General features: G+C 53.6%; 1 protein-coding gene across 4 annotated transcripts in view; it reads right to left on the bottom strand.

Annotated features, from left to right (window-relative positions):
• Positions 1–18829, bottom strand: part of DGKD (diacylglycerol kinase delta) — a 140975-nt gene continuing 122146 nt past the window's right edge. For all 4 annotated transcript variants that reach the window (XM_037850368.1, XM_037850369.1, XM_037850372.1 and 1 more), the window contains 11 exons: positions 18016–18112; positions 17693–17800; positions 15504–15617; positions 13963–14097; positions 12905–13056; positions 11108–11219; positions 10938–11030; positions 9921–10040; positions 4363–4480; positions 3245–3375; positions 1–2438 (listed from right to left, as the gene is read on the bottom strand). In XM_037850368.1, the coding sequence (XP_037706296.1) occupies positions 2349–2438; positions 3245–3375; positions 4363–4480; positions 9921–10040; positions 10938–11030; positions 11108–11219; positions 12905–13056; positions 13963–14097; positions 15504–15617; positions 17693–17800; positions 18016–18112 (1270 nt within the window). In that variant the 3' untranslated portion in view covers positions 1–2348. The remainder of the gene's footprint in view (positions 2439–3244; positions 3376–4362; positions 4481–9920; positions 10041–10937; positions 11031–11107; positions 11220–12904; positions 13057–13962; positions 14098–15503; positions 15618–17692; positions 17801–18015; positions 18113–18829) is intronic.

Below are 18829 nucleotides of genomic sequence, written 5' to 3'. Positions count from 1 at the left end.
GAAGATCAAAAACAGCCTTGTTTTATTTATACACAAGAACGACTTATTTACAACAATCAGATCCGGACTATGTACATAACAATACAAGAGTCATTTGTTTGCACGGTTATCACTGTATAAATTAAGACTATAAATATGAGGGATCAGCCCCACCCGAGGGCACAAAACCTTTCTCCACTCCCCTGCAAGGGACCCTGCCTCCCTTCCTTGCCAGGGACGGGCTCGTCCACCCCAGGCCCCAAGGCACAGCCCTGGGGCGGCAGCAGGGGCTGGCAGAGCCCCCGGGGGCAGCGAGGACAGCAGCCAGCACGGAGCCCCACGGCCATCGAGGAGACCCACGTCACTCCGCCTCAGTTCTAACTTATCATGGTCAGGAAAATGGCTCTGCCGTAAATAGTGCTGTTTTAAATCACTGACAGCGTGTTCACTTTAAACAATCCTCTTGGACCCAAACCCAAAGATTTCCACGGGGAGGCCGCGCGGGGCAGGACGGCGCTGGTGCCCGGGCTGGAGGCCGTGCAGTCCGTGGGCGCCGTCCCCGCCTCCCACCTGCCCAGCGCAGCAGATGTGGCTCCAGGCCTGGGCTTCCACAACTCCTTTTTGCCTTTTCTACTGTAAAAGTGAAGCGATCTCTGGCTGATACCTAGATTTTTTCTTTCTCAACCTCTGTCACCCTAAGACAACTGTTCTGGTGGGAAACAGACTCCCAGGGCGGGAGAGGGGCCGAGTGGGGCGGCCACGTCACGGACGGAGCGCACGTGCCTCCACGCAGAAGCCCTCGCCCTCACGGCCGGGGAGGCCCGGGCAGTGGTACCTGGGCCTGGAGACCCGGGCAGTCCCGCCTGCCCCAGTGCTCAGGAGGGACCACGGGTGGGGGCGCCCAAGCCACAGAGGTAGGGACACGGCCAGGGCAGGCAGGGGAGCCACGGGGGCCCCCAGTGAAGGCTTCTGTATAGCAGGGGCGAGGAAGATCTGCTCAGCCCTCACCTCCCTCCAGAGCCAGGCTGCAGCAGACACCACGGCCCAGGCCCAGCCCCAGGCCTGCAGGCTCCCACCGCCTCAAGCCCATCTCCCCCTTTGTGAATAGGGTGGACCCCACTAACAGGCCAGTGGAGCCTCCCCCGCCCCAGGCTCGTTTACAGCGAACTCTCCCAGGGCCCACCGGGAGCCTCCTGAGGCGCGAGCACCGTGGAAGGGGGGGAAAGGGCCACGTCCCGGCCGGGCAGACCAGGGGCTGTGCCCTGGAGGGCCGTCCTGGAGGCCAGAGCCCAGGTCCCCACAGACTTCGGTCTTCTCCCCAGGAGCCCTGCCCGCCCCGGCAGGCCCGGCCCAGGTGGGCGCTGCAGTGAGACAGGGGCACCCGGCTGCCTCACAGCCGGCCCTCCCCGCTCCCCCACCGCTCCCAGCCCCACTCCAGGGCTAGAGCCCAGGCCCCCAGCTGCCCGTGAGAGAGACCAGCGACTCCTGGGACAGCCTCCCGCCACCACTGGGGAAGGAGGAAGGACCCAGGGTCCCTGCCCGGCCTGGACATCCGCCCTGGGACCTGAGCTTGTTTTCCCAGAGTGGAGGAAAAGCATTTGCCCAGAGCACAGGAAACTGACTGCACAGAAACACTCAGCCAGTGCAAATAACAGTCCTCTGTGCAAGGGGGACTCGACTGATGACAGAATCTTTCTCAGGGCTGAGTGAGCAAAGGCCATGAGACACGTGCAGACGTGATTGCCAGCGCAGGGGTGTCACCATTCACCTGACCAAAAAAGGTGTGGCATTTTTTCTTTCTCTTCATGACAAATTAAAACAAATGAGACTGGAAATATATCCATGCCACTCTCAAACAGGACACAGCAGACTTCTGTTGATAAATCCTTACTCGTAAACAGGCCCAGTGCAGTGAGCTGCCTCGCAGGGCAGCCGTGAAGAACCACAGCCTTGACGGACGGGCACTAGGAGCTCAAAGAACATTCCAGGCTCCTGAGACGGTGCCATGTGATGTGCCCTCGAAGGGCGCACAGAGAAGGGTCTGGTAACGCTGTCCCTGCTGGAGTGCCCGTTCCCAGAAGGCCACATGCTACAGTCACCTGCAGCCCCTGACTCATGTCCACAAGAGGCGGGAGCTTAGGGCACTCACGTCTGGCCCGGAGACGGGGCGGTGGAGGAGTCTGAAGGTAGCTACGTTGGTATGTCCAAGACCCCGGTGCTGTCACAGAACCGGCGTCCGGGAGGCTTCCTGTCGCTAGCAGAAGAAGTAGCACCATGAGCGAGGAGCCCGTGCTCGCTGGCGGGCAGATCGGGGGCCGGTGGCCCTCGGTCCCAGGCGAACCGGGGGAAGCAGGCCAAGACGACGGCTACTAGGCCTCGGCGGCAGGAGGATTCCGGCTCAGCTCCTTGATCCCACAGAGGATCCTCTTCACGTGGCCCACTTTGGTCACACCAAGGTCCTGCAGGAGAGAGGGCAGCCCGTGATCCCAGGGAAGGGCCGGGTCGAGCAGGCCTGCCACCGCGGGGCCTGTCCCCACCAGGCTGGTGAGCACGGAGGAGGAAAACGATGAGAACGGTGCCGCGAGATGGACATGGCACAAAAACAGCAACTGTGTGGATGCCCCAACCCACACTCTCCTGTGTCCCACAAACGCCACCGGCATTGTAAAGACAAACGGAAGAGGCCAAGACGCAAGGCCGAGAGCATGTGGGTGGCAGGTGACTGTGCAAGAGCCGCTGGCCGGGCCGCTCCCAGCAGGCTCTTTGCCTCATCAGGACAGAATGACGCGGCACCCAGGGAAGCCCGGGCACCCCAGCCGGCCTGCGGGAGCGCGGCCAATGGGGGTGAGGCCCTGGCCTCTGCATGCCGTGTCCCCACGGGACGTGGAAATGGCTGCACAGCCAGCAGGAGGCTGGGAGGGGACCCCGCGTGAGAGGCTGGAAGCTGCCGAGGCCACGGCGCCCTCCCTGTCTGGGCAACTGGGGTGCTTCCTTGCGGGCATGCTGGTTCCGGGCCTCTGTCCCCGAGGCCGGGATTTGGGGATTAGAATGGCTCCCTGCCTACCCAGGCTGCGACCCCCAGGGCCCCCATCATGCCCTCTGCCTGTGTCTGGCCGTGGCGGGCAGGGCCACCCCGAAGCACACAAAGATCTGAGCAGAAACGTGATGAGAACCAGGATGGGGAGGACACAGCAGGCGGGGGTTCGGGACGGAGACTACGGGGGCACCTGCCCTGGCACACTCTCGGGGCCGACTGTGGAAGTACCTTGAGGTCCCTCCGCTCCAGGTGCAGGAGCTCAGAGCCCCGGATGTCGTGCCGCATGAAGATGTCCTTATACTCACAGAGACTGAGGTGCTCCAGCCAGGCAGCAACCTCCTCTGTCCCCCAGAGGTGAACTGTCAGAGACGGAAAAGCATGGAGCGGTGAGTGCCCAGAGCCCAAAGTCCACAGATGGCAGCGCCCAGACACCCCACAGCCAGCGCCCACCACCCGGCCACAGTCGCGGCCACTGCCATCATGCAGAGGCACAGAGGGGCAGAGTGAGGGCTCAGTGCCAGCCACGGGTGGAGGTGGAGGCAGCCGCCGCCCTGCCAGGTCACCCGCCAGTGTTTGTACCGTCCCAGGAGAGCACCAACTCCCTCCCCAAGGCGGCAAACAGCCAGCTTCCCACCACCTCCACAGCAGTCCAAGCTCACTGTGGGAAGCTGGAAGGAGGGAGACGTGCAGAGGTGCAGAGTTTGAGTAGCCCGAGCTAGTAGCCCAACAGCAACCCAATTTCTCAACAAACATGCTAAAGAGACAAATCAAAGAGGACCTGCCCCTGCCGGCAGAAAAGCTGCACCCAAATCCAGGTCTGGGTGCTGCTGGCACCGAAGGCGCCGGGGACACCTCAGTGCTCAGGGCTGGCACTTCAGAGGGAGATTTTCAGGCCCAATTTACTGACCCAAAGGAAAAGCGTCCTTGAGAGCGATTTCCTACTGATTTTCCAGCCCCCAATCATCAGAGCCCTGGGTGGCGGGAGTGGAGAGCTTGATTAACGGGTCGATTGAACAGCTATCGCAGCCCCAGAGGAGGCTGGCACAGGGTGGAGGGTCCCAGCTCACAGCCTGAGTCTGCAGTGTTGGGTCTCGTCTGTCGTGTCCCCCGTTTCCCCCCCGCCTCATTCCCCCATCCAGAGCCTGGAAGGACCCACAGAGAGTGGGTTCAGCGCAGGGCGTGACGGCGGTTGGCACCCAAACTAGAGATGGGCACGGAGGGGCAGGCCTGTGACCACAGACAGACGGGCAGCACGGGCCGGAGGCAGAGGGGGGAGGGCCAGGCCCGGGGGAAAGTGGAGGCCGGGGCTGGTGGGGGCAGCGGTACAGACAGTGCAGAGCAGGTACCCGGGGCTCCCAGGCTGCTGTGAGCTGCTTTGTTCTTGTTGTTTTTCTCCTTTTTAAACTTGGTTACGAGGCGGAATTTACCACTGCGGCTGCGTTTGGAAAGATCCAACATCACATTCTGTGGGGAAAAGCGAGAAACACAGAATGAGACCCCAATTTACCAAAACCTCAAGTGGCAGCTCAGCCCGTCTATCGGGCACAGGGGCTGGGAAAGCTGGCGGCACCACTGAGAAATGCTTTGTTCTTCAAAAGCCCTTTCCTGGATTTATTCTTGTTGTTCTTGATTTGAATGCTAATTAAAAGTAGTTGTGATCATGCAGTGTCTACTTTTATAGTCTACTTTTTTTTCATTTCCTATAGCATTAAGATGCTTTCTGCAAATACTTCAACAGTAGCGTCATGCCCCATTCCCTGAAGACTATCAGTTAACCGGCCTCCTGGTGCTGGGTTACAAAGCCCCATCCCCAGCCTCATGCCAACCCCACGGCCAGACCCACTACTTTACAAGCTGACAGGCTTTCAGTTCTAATGGACATTTTGTCACATTGGAAAAAATTCCAAAGGGATTTTTATTAGAATTGCACCAAAGCTACAGTTTGGAAATAAAGGGCATCTTCACATCTGGAAACACATGCTCTGGTGGCACTCAAATCTTCCCTTATACCTCCATGTATTTCTTTTTAAAGACATTTTAAGTTTTCTATTTTGAAGGAGACTTTGTATAGTATTTTCAGATCAATGATCGTGAGTATTCAAGGTTATGTGATTTTACAAATTTCTTATGCTTGGCAAATTCTATTATTAATTTGCTATTATTTCGGACATTTAGCTCAACACCTTCATTTCTACACAACCGCTCAACTCATCTCTCCCCTCCAGAGCTGCCCTCCCTCCCCACTGCTCAAGCTTCCCACAAGAGGATGCAAAAGAGAGGGTGCTGACTGCAGCTGTCAGCCCAAAAACCCTCTTCCTGATTTTAACTGCCTCTTCTTCTCTGCTTTAAATGCGGGCATGGTTGCTGAGCTTCTGGTAGAGAGATGAGGCCCGATTATCAACATGCAATCTTAGTTCCTCTGCCCCCGTTTTAAAGCAAATCTCAAATATCCAATCACTCTACCCATGAATACTTTGCAAGCAACTCTAAAAGACGAGAAGTTTCTTTTTAAAACACACCACACCACTATTATGAAAACAACAGGAATTCCTCAGTATCTAACATCCAAATGCCCCTGGTGGTTCCAAGGTGTCTTTTCAGAGCTGGTTTGTTTCGGAGGAGGGTTACACCCGGCTGCTGTATCTCCAACATCTCTCCCTCCTCTTTTCATTTGTAGAGAAGCCAGGCTGTGTGTCCTGGAGAACGCCCCCCGCCCACCTCTGCCTGGCGCTCGCCCGGGGCTGCGCGGACCGGCTCCCCTCGCCCTGGACTCCACGTGGCCTGGTAAGAGGCCGGGGCTCGCTCAGACCCACGAGGTCCACGGTGGGGCACTGTGCTCCTGGGGCCGGGCAGGGCTGGGACGCAGAGTCCAGTCCGTGAGCTCAGCCCTACGCTCCCCCAAAAGGTGCCCTGTCCCCCAATGGTCTCTGCGCAGAGCCTTCTGCGTGTTCTGGTGGAATTCTTTTACAAACAGTTTCTTTCATCAATTCTTGGATATCCCTAAGATCCCTGAATTTAAAGACATGGTTTTCAGACATCTACTGGTGTTTTTTTTCTCATTTTAACTCCAGAATTAACGTCACTGCCATCCTTTCCCTCTGGCATACTTATCTTGCCAGGTGGAGAGAAGGGGAGGAGCCGGTGCCCTCTGCCCTCCTGGAGGAGGTGAGGGGCGCAGGGCCGGTCCCTTGGAGAGAAGAGGCCCAGCCTGGCATGCAGGCCCACGGGGGATAAAGGGGGAACAGAGCAGGACACAGCGTTCAGCGCCCCCCACCCCCAGGACCCGCCGGGCCTGCCCGAGGCCACCAGAACCTTCACTCAGGCCGCACCTGCGCCCTTGGGCCCATGCTTAAAGACAGTTGTAAGACACAACCTGTTTGAGGGCTGTGATTCCCAAAGCTGGGTGCCCTCCACTCCGAGGACCCCAAAAGGCCTGATTCTCAGGCCGCGGAATGAAGGCGGCTGGGCGGTGTGCATCCCCGCCTGGCCCAGGGAACAGGGGCGGAGGGCCCGGGCTGCCCGGTTCTGAGCCCAACTGTCACCATCGCCCCTCAGCCCTCGACTTCCCCTTCAGCTTAGCTTCTTAACACACTTCTCTGCCTTCTTATATGTACTTTTTTCAAGGGGCCTCAAATTCTTGGGTGACTGACGTGGATCCCAAGGGGCAGTCTTCTGAGTCGGGAAGCCCTGCTCGCGCCTCTACTCCCCCCTGCTCCGCTCAGCTTGTTTCTTCTAGGCGTTTTCTAACTTGTTGAATTGAATGCTTAGTTATTCCTTCCTGTTACAGTAATGAAAACATTTAAAACTATGCACGTAATTTACTTTAGTGTAGAGCATTGGTGACATGTTAACAACTGAGACTGTTAATTACATGTTTAATTTGCCCGTTGAGGTAAAACTTTCTTTTAAATTCTAAATTGTTTGGGATTCTGTTTAAATGTTTGATGCTGACGCTAGATTCTGCTGTGGTGGCAGGCATGGGGGCTCCAACACGCACTGGAGTGCAGGCGGGACAGGCTCCCAGACCTTCCAGAGGAGGGTCCCAGGCACGATGGGTGGCGAGGGTGTGGCGGGGCTGGCGGGTCCTGACCCAACGGCACCCGCGGCCCCTCCAGGTTCCCCAGGACGTGGGGCCGCGAGCCCCCAGTGCGTCAGCTGCGACACTGCCCGCCCCGGCACAGGCCTGGCCCTTCCCCGAGCGGGAAGTTGCCCGCGGTGGGAGGCCCCAACCTGGGAGCCACCCATGCTCTGAGCTGGGCCTCCCAAACCCTCCGTGGAGAAGAACCACTTTTTAAAATTTCCTATCAACAGTGGTCTGATACTTTAGTAAAATATTTTTTTTTTAAATTACTGGAAAAATAAAAGAGACAAAATATGAATCTCTATTTTTAAATTATCTTTGAAAGAAATAAAATCTCTCTCTTAAACTGATTAAAAGTTTCTAAACTCTCCTCTCACTTTCTGTAATAGTAACAAAGGATTTCATTCTGCCAATGGCTGGTCTAGGATAATCACTGGATTCTGTAAATGTTTCCTCGGACAACAGAAATGGGCTTCCTTTGAGAGAGTTTAAAATTCTCTCTGTATAGAAACATACGATATCTACATAAGTAAAGACATTTTATTGGTACCCATCACCGTCCTCTCGGCTATACGCATCCTCGTCCTGAGATACAGTTTGTTCTTACTTGATGAATCATGGACTGACAAAGCACTACAATTTGGTTTCTGTCACTTCTCATTTCAAGTTTTCACTTTACATATTTTATGCATGTAAATTTAAATTGTGGGTAATCACTAAAAGAATAGACCTAGAGTATTTCCAAACTAGTAGAGGGAGAAAATAGAATTTGTTGGGTAAGAGGAGAGAATTATCTCAAAAAGGAGAAAAAAAGAAAGGAAAATTGGGACAACTAGAAAGCAGAAAATGCAGAAGAAATATATTTATCAGTAATCACAATACATGTAAACAGACTCAACTCTCCAATTAAAACACAAGAGTAGCAGGTGGATAAAAACCCTACATTTAGCATTTAGCAATGTTATTTGTGAGACACCCCCTCAAAAAAGAATGAACGTGAAAGCAAGAAAAAATATACACCAAGCAACTTGATGTGAAGATAAAAAAAATTACTAAAGATAAAGATGATCCATAACATGATAAAACTTACTTCACTAAAGCTATATGCATCCAGTAACACAGCCTCAAAATTCATAAAGCAAAAATACACAGACCTATAAAGATAAATTGAGAACTCCACAATCATAGCAAGAGTTCAAAAGTAAATGATAGGACATAGAAAAAAAACAAAAAACAAAAAAAAAACCACCACCACTAGGGACTTGATGTAAATACCTTTCTTGAGAATTTGAACACAGTGAGATTAAGTTAGACATGAATAACAAAGAAATAATCAGAAAAACTTCACATACTAGAAAATCACACATTTAAAAATAACTCATTTAGCTGATATTCTACTTGGCACATAATTTTATAACTATCCTATAATAGAATTATTATATTTTATCATATAAAGTAATTCTCTTTTTACCGTATGTTGCCTTTAGCATGCAACTTTTTATACTGTCACTTGGGGTTTCTTTTTTATTGTGTTCTTGCATTCATTTTAATCTTTCAATAACATAAATTTTTATTGGGGGGATTGGCAGAAAAAGTGGATACTTGTGAGCAGTGTATGATTAGGTCATGTCATTTTTCTGTTATTCCTATGCTGTTTGGACATCCTTGCTGGTCCCTTACTTTCTTTTACAATATAGATTATATTTTGTTTTTGTCTTTTGTAGTGATCTGGAAAGACATAACTCTTTTGAATTCTATTAGAAACTACCTTTAAGTTTTTAAAAACAAAATCGAATATACATTTTTCTATCTAAGTCAAGAACAATTTTTTTAACTTTTTTTTTGTTTTAAGAGGAGGAATTTAATGCGCTTTAATTCCCTGTCCACTTCCTCTTCCCAGCCACCCCCACCGTCAGTTTTGATAATTTAATCTGGAACTAAAGAACTATGTTGTTATATAAACTCAATATTGTATATTATTTTAATAAGTGCTTTTTATATAAAATTTTTATCATATTTGTAATGAACTATTTAACTGATTTTAATGAGCTCAGCCTGTCCTTTCATATTAAATGTCTTCATTCTTCATTTGCTTTTTGTCATTTGGCTGGGGGGGGCCTTGAGGTCAGCTGTCCATGAAGGGTGTGCCCACTGCTGGGCGAGGGGCACCGAAACGCTTGGCACCCAGCAGTTACCTATTGCCTGCAACCCCCTTACCCTCCTGTAAGCTGTTCTCCTGGCCCAGTTCTATTCTGTCACTGAAAGGAAGAGAACTGGGCTGTCAAAACCCAAGAGGTAGCCTGTGGTCTGTCTATGTCCAGATACTGCCTACGAAAAACCACCTCCAGCCGGCAGCTCTCCGGGCCCTTCCAGCCTGTTCTCCCTGCATGACAGGTCACTGCAGCCCTGGGCCCTACGGCAAGTCGTGGTCTCCAAATAGACATAAAAGGGTAACTTCATGGATCACACCAATATCTGCTCCCTCAAAAATCAAACCCCCAGCGGCTGCCTTTCCTCTGACGCATGTGTCCAGGCTGGGGACAAGCAGCGGGCCTGGGCCCAGCCTTCTCCCTCCCTTCTTTCTGGCCAGCCCTGCAGTTCTTTCTGGGGCAACGTGTGCCCTGGTCACCAAGAGTGATTCAATCCAACCCAACTCCTTCCTGCCCTGACAAATCCTTTCTCTGTGCCCCGAAGGGCATCTATCAGACAAGGCTCAAGAAGGCACGTCAGAGACTGCGAGACTGACTCCAGCAGGTTCCTGACCCTGACGGCAAGCGCACTGTATGCAGGGGCACAGGAAGGGAAGCCCTGGCACCCACATACCTCTTCGTCACCAGGCTCCGGGGGCTGGCAGAGCCAGGGCGTGTCCACCAGCTTCCTGAGCTGCAGGTCCAGCTCGGCAAGAGCAGCCCCGAGCCGCTCCTTCTGGGGGGGGTCCAGCTGCTGCTCCGGGCAGAGACAGAAGGGCACAGCTGTTTACTCGCAGTGACAAGCCGGGCTCACAGCAGCACCCCCAGACCCGAAGTCTGCCCCAGGGCCGAGCTCCTCTCAGAGATGAAACTAAGTCACAGAGAACCAGATAAGGGGCCTAACTCAGAGCCTCCCCTCTAAGTAGCATCAAGGGTTGGAGTTAAACTCCCCTTTTGTAAAGGATGGCGCAAACCAAGTATGTCTGGATATCATATCTGCAGGGGCTGAGGCTGATGACCAGCCCGACTCTGTTTACCCTGGGGACCCCTCTGTTGCAAAGGGCAGAGGGGATGCTCCAGGAGGAGCAGAGCCAGTGGCTCTAACAGGTCAGGAGGCAGCAGCGTGTTTTGGATGAAGAGCAAACAGAGTGTGGGAACCAGACTTTCAGGGTGGTCTCCAGCACCGGGGCCCTTAGCTTGGACTTCTACCTCATTTTTTCAAACAAAGGGCTCGGCCAGGCAATCCGTTAGGCCTCTCCCTGTTGTGGCTTTTGCAACCCTGGAAAGCCCCATCCCCAGGACTGCACCCGGGGACCCCCCCCAGCCATTCTACAGGGTGGAGAGGAACAGTGACAAGCACAGCTGCGAGTGGGGCCACAGAAGACGGCCCTACACCTACGGCTGCCACCTAGAGATACATTTTCTGTCCACAACGATGAGGAAGTCCCTGCTGGAGGACACCTCCTGACCCGAGAGGCGACCTGGCTGAGATGCTGCCAGAGGGATCCGAGCTACAGGCTTGGACCAGACCTTTGAGCCCCCCACACTTAGCTCCACAACCTAAAAGTGAGGAATGCAGGACTAGAACGTGCTGCCCTCTTGCCCACACCCCGAGCCGTGCGCCTCCCATGGGCGAGGGCCTCCCTCTCACCAGGGCCATCTTCCCGGCCAGCAGCAGCTCCGTCTCGCTGCGCAGAGCCCTGATGCTGTTCACCATCTCAAGGACAAAGTTGCAGTTCAGCCCCTGAGGGGAACCAAAACACACACGTCAAAGGCCCGAGGCCCGCAGAGCCCAAGGAGGGGGTTCAGCAGAGCACCTACCTCTGCGGCTCGGGGTTTGCCGTACACGCGGTCCATGGACTTGGAACTAGCGTTGACGGCATGAGCGAGCTCCTGCTCCATGTCCTGATAGGACTGAGCGATCTCCCGGATACTGGGGAGAGAGAGAAGCGCGGGCCTTCGTCAGACCCTCGACTGGGTGGGCTTTCCACGTCGCCTGGGGGCACAAGCCCACAGAGAGCAGAGGGAGGGTCCGGCCCACAGGCCAGGGGGCCGGCACAGCCTCGCCTGCAGACCACCTCCTGACTGACGGCAGAGGGGGTCTCAAACAAACAGCAGGCCTGACGTCAAAACCTATTTTTTTTTCTAGAAGCTCTACCAGGAAGAAAAATGTACAAAATGGGATTAAAATTTGTGAGATGCCAAGCTGACGAAGAGCCCTGGTCACAGGCCCACCAGGTGGAGAGTTTGCCTAGTGCACGTGGCTGCAAAGGCCCCTCTGTGCACTCGTGAAGACCCTACGGGGGGCTGAGGGTGCCGTCCCCTGTGGGGCACAGGCTGGTCTAACACACCAGTGGCCCCTCGCCTGAAGGAACGGCCTGGTGGGAAGACAGATGGATGTGAACATAAAGATGCAAGAACGTGGTAACCATCGAGGCAGAGCCCTGTGTGGTCAGTGGTGAGCTGAGAGCACAGGAGGGGAGTTGGCCGAGCTGGGGGCAGAGGGAGAGCACAGTCAGAGGGCACAGGCAGGGGGCTGTGGGCCAGTCCTGACTTGTAGCACAGGGGGAGCTGCTGACGGCTTTAAACAAGGCCCCACTGGGCAGGCCTCTGGGCAGCCACAGGCTCTGAAGAGGACATGAGTGGGGATGGTGGGCAACCAGGAGGCTGTGGCATGGCAAGGAAATGGAGAAAAATTTAAGAAGCAAAGTGACTGAGACCGGTCACTGATCAGGGCCCCAGGTGAGGGCCTGGGTGGGCAGTGGTGGTGCACAGAGCGTGCGACATGCTGCGGGAGGGGGTCTGTGGCGTCGCTGGGCACACTGAGATAGAAACGGCTCCAGGGCACGGGGGGAACTGACGCCTGGGGAGAGGGGTCTGAGCTGGAGGCACGTGTGGGGGGTGATCCCCACACAGGAGAGGGCACAGGACCGGGGGGTGGGTCACCCAGAGTGCACAGTCCACCACCTGAGGGACACCAGCGCTTGAAGAGAGGGCAGAAGGGAAGAGCCCCGAAGACGCAAGGAAGGAGCGGTCAGGGAGCACCAGGCCAGGGAGGGGCCTCAGGGAGGGGAGCGTGCCCACGCAGGAAGCTGAAATCCAGCGGAAGGCAGTGAGACAGAGGCCACAGTGGTGGCCGTGGTCCCGGCTGCGCTCCCCGGCTGGAAGGGGCCAGCAGAGGCCGAGAGGGAGGGCGGGGATGGAGAGAGAAGGTCACCTCGGTTCCGGGAGCCACGTCTCAAAGGCTGGTTAAGAGGAAGACGTGTTCTTTGCTGTTGTCTTTCCTTTTTTTCCTTTAATAAACGTAAGAGCAGAGGACAAACCTCCTCTCCAGGTCAAATGAAGGCAGAGTGAAGGACGCTCTAAAGAGACTATTCTTAGAAATCAGAATAGAGTTTAAAATCTGTGCACTGGCTCTGGAATCTCTGTGGGTTTTAAGCTGCCACCCGTGTAAATTTTTAGTACTCTCTAAAAGAGATCAGTAGAAACACAGCGAAGTCAAAGCAGGCAGGACACTAGGCCTGGCCCTCGTGCAGTGACATAACCCAGCCTCTAAAGTCAGGGAGGAGCAACCCCGCGGGGAGCCCAGTTCTGCAGCCAGGAGGCACCGAGACCCACCTGTGAATGAGGGCACCTGCCGCCCGCCCAAACGCATCCATCTGGGTGGACTCCTCCTCGGACAGGACCTCCGGGTGCAGAGAGAAAGATGCAGGGCGGGGCAGCTCACATTTCTGCTTGTCCTCCCAGGACTTGAGGGTGTTTTCAAATGCCTAGGACGAGCAGAACTCAGCATCACACCGTGCCCTGCTCATCTCTCACGAGGACAAGCGTGCATCTGGCGGCAACAAGTACTACTGGAATAGCAATCAGACAACAGCTAGGAAGAGAGAGATTATTTTTTCTAACAGTGTGCATGTGTGTTGGAGGGGTATCTAGAAACACTGCCCTATTAGCTTAAACTCTGCATCTCAAAAAATCTTAGAACAAACATTAAAAATCAGGGGTCTTTTTTTAAAGGGTGCAGAACAGCATGTCACAATGGCACAAACAAGTGCCTCGCCTTCCCGGAGGCGAGTCCAGGACGGTGAATGAGGTGGACTGTGTGGCAGCCAAGGGTGTGGGCACCAGCGTGGCACGGCCATCCAGGAGCCAGGGCCGCTCTGCAACCCAGCCCGGCCCTGCCACACAGCCCCTCTGGCCTGCGGCCTTGGGGAAGTCAGCGGCCTCCTGAACCCTGCTTCCCTCACACATAAAAGCAGGGAGACCCGTGACACCCACTCTGCAGGGCTGATCCGAGCGGGACAGGAGACCGGATGCCTGAGAGAGAAGGTGGCTTGCTCGGAAGCAGCAGTGAATGGTAGAGCTCAAGCCTTTGGAACTTGAGTTCACGTCTCTACACCCCCAAGTGCACTGCAGGGAAACCAAAGTTACCAAAAAAAAAGCTCTGCAAAATCATAAAGAAGAAAAGCTGTGGAACCCTATTCCTGGGAAGTTTAAAATATAAATTATCTACTATTCTACACTCGACTTTACACCCAATAACTCTTGTAAGAAACCTTAACGCAAGGGACATGTAGTCGCTTGACCACGGACCCAGAAGTGGGCAGGAAGCCTGGCTGCCCTCAGTGTGAGCCGGGGGTCCTCACCCTGCCGGCCCCTCCCACAGCCCTTCCTACCCTGTCTCTGGTCAGTGTCTGTGCCCGGTTCTTGTGGATGATCCGGATGTACCCCGGGGGCTGGATCCAGGCCTCTCCGTCTACCTGCACAGGGACGCCCTCGTCCCCAAGGATGGAGATCTTCACAGCACGGCACTGAGGAGACATTGCGGCCCAGATGTGGGTGACAAGCCAGAGACGACCCCACAGCTCCTGCTTCCTGCAGCCTGGCTCTGCAGACGCTCATAGGGCCCAGAGACACCCGTGCAGACCAGGGGCTCACCTCAGGGCCTGTCGTGCCTCCGGGGCCCGCGAGGCCCTCAGAAGGGCCCAGTATCTGGGGCACAGCCTCCTGTACCCCAAGATGCCACTGTCTGTGCAAGCCGTCTCCCCCCATTCCCTCTCCAAGAGCAGAAGAGAGCTATCTCAAGTCAGGGTGGGAGAAGGTGGTATTTAGACACGTATTTCTGTATCTATGTGTGTGTGTGTGTGGACATGCACTATGCACTCTATGTTCTTCTGTGTTTTATATGCCAACGTGTATGCACTGTGTATACATGTTCACATACACATGTATCACGTACATGCCTGCATTGTGCTCTGTGTACAGATATCATGTACACGTGTGTCTTGTGTATTCTGTACACCCCATGTGCTTGTACAGGCATGCATGTGTGCATCATACGTGCATTACAACATGCTGGCACATGAGTCTCGCAGGCAGAACTACCAGAGCCTGCTGGGTCCCTGGCTGTTTGGGCACGCTCCCAGACCAAGCAACAAGTGGATAATGGGGTGCTGGTCCTCTTTTCCACGAAAACACTGCCCAAGAGTAAAAACCTTGGAATCCAGGTAGGCTGCTGCTCGAGACAGACAGACTGCAGGAAGGGAACAGGCCGTCCAGCCTGGGCTGCAGGTCAGTTGAGGGTCTCATCCCACCCCCCCACCCCAAACTCCCCAGGCAGCCTCAGTGCCTAAGAACACAGCCCCCTCCCCTCACCCCCCCCCCCCACCCTGCAGACATAAGTAACGGGGGGAACCTCCTGCCCTGCTGCCCCTCACAGGGCCACCCTGCTCTCCACCCTCCACACACACCCCGTCTCATTCCCAAACTCAGGCTGCTCCTTCTTAAAGCTGCAGAAAATGGGCAGAGCTCAGCCCTGGGCATTTCCGTCCCTCCCACATGAACAGGCAGGATGCAGTTGTTATTCACAGAGAAAGTCAGCACAGCGGGACACCAGTGGGTAAAGTTTTGAAAGTGTTTTTTTAATTGTCCAAGGATGATCTCTTCACTCTATTCCACAGAGCCAGGGAGAAAGGGCTCTGGCGCAGAAGACAGGGCCTGGGGGCTGCCACGTGGTCCTGGGAAGTGCCCAGCTCTCCTGGGCTCTGTGGACTGCAGACAAAGTTAGCAGGGAGGGAGCAGACGCAGGAAGCCCCGTCGTGGAGCAGAGAGTGTGGGTTCTCAGCCAGGCCCTGCCTCTCCAAGTGGGAGTGGGCCCACAGCAGGGGCCACGGCGGGACCATCCCCAGATCACTCCCTCCCGAGCCCCCCGCATTACCTGGGCGATTCGGTGATGCTGCAGCCTGATGACACGAGAAACGGCCATCTGCATGCTGCCAAACACGGCCACCACCTCCAAGATCTTATCGTCGAATGACGGGGCTGTGAAAGTCTGAAAGGCAGGCGTGTGAACTGGCCTCTGCTCGGCGCTCCGAGGAGGACGCTGCACCCCCTGCCGTCACTTCCCACCCTCTGGTCTTCCACCTCAGCAATTTCGTTTGCAGGAGACACACAGGCCTGCTACACACTGGCAATGCACCCTCAGGTGGACGCGACAGGGCCAGGGCTTTACTGGAGTGGTTTATCTTTCAGGTCCTGGAACCAGCTCCCTAGGACCAAATCCCAGATCTGCCCCTTACTAGCTGTGTGACCTTGGGCACATCACTTCAATTTCTTGTCCTTGGTTTCCCCATCTGTAAAACGGAGATAACACTGTACATTCTGCAAAGGCCTATTATGAGGACTGGATGAGTTATACATGCAGAGTGCACAGAACTCGGCCTGGCTCATGGTATCTGTGCGTTAAGTTTTAACTACTGTTACTAGCTTTTCTGTACAAGGAGAGCCTTCCCCTGGTTAAAACCTGCCCATGGAGGATTTAAGTTTCCTTTTTTTTTGTCTTTATCTCTTTTCTGGAATAATGAAAATGTTCTAAAAATTGAAAAAAAAATTAATTGTGGTGATGGATGCACAGCTGTATGATGGTACCATGGGCAAATGATTGTATACTTTGGGTCTTTGCATAATTGTATGGTATGTGACCAATCACAATAAAAAATTTTTTTGGGGGAAAAAAAAAAAACGTGCTGACAGACATTGGGGACTGGTGATTTGATGGGCTGAGCCCTGTATCACAGGACCTGCCCTTGGGAAGATGTTACTGCAAAGGAAAGGCTAGGCCTCCTTATAATTGCATCTAAGAGTCTCCTCCTGGATGCCTCTTTGTTGCTCAGATGTGGCCCTCTCTCTCTGGCTAAGCCACCTTGGCAGATAAAATCACTGCCCTCCCCTCTGCGTGGGATCAGACACCCAGGGGAGTGAATCTCCCTGGCAACATGGAATATGGCTCCCAGGGAGGATTCTAGACCTGGCATTGTGGGATGGAGAACGTCTTCTTGACCAAAAGGGGGGTGTGAAATGAAATGAAACAAGTTTCAGTGGCTGAGTTTCCAAAAGGAGCCAAGAGGTCACTCTGGTGGGCACTCTTACGTACAATAAAGACAACCCTTTTTAGGTTCCAATGAATTGGAATAGCTAGCAGTGAATACCTAAAACTATCAAACTACAACCCAGAATCCTTGAATCTTGAAGACGATTGAATAAAAATGTAGCTTATGAGAGGTAATAATGTGATTGGGAAAGCCATGTGGATCGCACTCCCCTTTATCCAATGTATGGATGAATGAGTAGAAAAACGGGGGAGAAAACAAAAACAAAAAGCAAAAAAAAAAAACACACCCAGTGTTCTATTTTACTTTAATTATTCTTTTTCACTTTAATTTTTATTCTTATTACTTTTGTGTGTGTGGTAATGAAAATGTTCAAAAATTAATTTTGGTGGTGAATGCACAACTACATAATGGTACTGTGAACAACTGATTCTACACTTTGTATGGCTGCATGGTATGTGAATATATCTCAATAAAACTGAATTAAAAAATAAATGCTCTATATTGTTGCATAATATGGACATCATTGTTCTAGATTTTGCAACTACTGAGTCCTATGTGCTAGGTACGTTGCTAAAGGCTCTCAATAAATTATTTCATTTACTCCTCCAAATAAACCTGTTATAATGATCAGCAAAGGTTTAAAAAAAAACAAAAAACCTGCCCGTGCCTTCCCACAGTTCTTGGAGTGCATTCAAAATGTCTTACCCTGGCTTACACAGCTGGGGTGGGTGTCTCTCCCCCTGGAAGCCTTCCCCGGCCCTTCAGGAGTGGTGGGCCCAGCTCCCATGTCACCCTCTGTGCCTCCCCAGCCTCCCCTTCTGGACAGCGAGCTTTGAGTGAGGGCTGCCCTCTGCCCTGTCCCCACTGGACCCTCCTGCCAGCACAGGAGAGTCCGGCCCACATGGTCCACACGTGTCAGGGCCCAGCAGCTCCCTGAGGGGAGCACCCCACTGCCCCATGGCTGCTCCTTCCCTCCCTTGGCCGGGCCCTCCTGCCCATGCCCCCCCATACGTACATCATCTTCCTTGGTGCCCCCCCAGAAGTTGGTCCCTCCGGCATAGCTGGGAATGTTGAGGACAGCAATTCCCTGAAGACTGGGGAGTGGGATCGGGCGCCCGTCACACTGAGCAGCAGAGGCAGGAGAGGAGAGGAGAGAGAAGGCACGGCATCGCCTGTGTCCTCCGTCAGCCACGTCAGTACGTGAGGGTGCATGCCTGGGGCTCTCAACCCCCCGAGAGCCCACAGCAGCCCAGGGAGCCCACGCTCGTCCCAGGAGAGCTCCGGGTCCTAGGATGCGGGGTGCTGTCCGTAGAGCCAGGAGCGGCTCTTCCCGCTCACCTCCAGCAAGACCTTCTGCTCCAGGTTCCTGTAGGTTCTGTGCAGCAGCTCCTTGGTTCCGAGAACCCCGTACCACATCATATTCTTAGTTCTACTCCTAGAAATGGAGAACAAAGAATTGACATGCTTCATGGCTTCTTCAAGCAGGTAACTATTTTCACTGCTGGAGAGTTTGGGAATGGCAGCTCATCACAAATCATTAAATTTGACAACTACTTATAGCAATAACACCTTAAAATAAGCAGAGACATATCTTTGTGTACACAGATGTGCACGGAGAGATATACTTACCAACAGGGCACTCTGCTAAAATTTTATCAAGAAAGTAATCGTACCATGAAAGGTAAATAAAGACATTACAGAACCCCACAATGCTTTTCCTGGCTATAAAATTAGGCTTTTGGGAACTGCAGGACAGCACAGGGGGGTCACTGAAGTCCTAACCCTGACAGCCATGTGCCGGCCATGCACCCCGAAGAGTGCTTCGTGCAGGTCCCCCACCTCTCTGGTGTACGCGGCTCACCGCAGGCTGACTGCTTCCACCCCCCAGGACGCGCCTGCCCCTTCCCCCTGCTGTGAACACTGTCTTGTGTCTCTGTACCTCCCTCAAATGCAGGACCTCTCCCAGCTGGGCATTTCCGTACCATAATTCACCGCATTAGCCCCTGCTGGTGGGGCCCCAGCTGTTCCCACCCTTGAGCTCTTATAAATCACGCAGTGATGAGTCGCTCTGTAGACATCTTGTTACAAATTTGTCCAATTACTTTGGGATGGAATCTTAGAAATGGAATTTATCCGGAAACCCTTCCAAAGC

Source organism: Choloepus didactylus, chromosome 9 (genome assembly GCF_015220235.1).
Source record: "Choloepus didactylus isolate mChoDid1 chromosome 9, mChoDid1.pri, whole genome shotgun sequence".
NCBI lineage: Eukaryota > Metazoa > Chordata > Mammalia > Pilosa > Megalonychidae > Choloepus > Choloepus didactylus.
The sequence above is the reverse complement of the archived record's forward strand: the minus strand, read 5'-3'. Positions and strand labels throughout refer to the sequence as shown.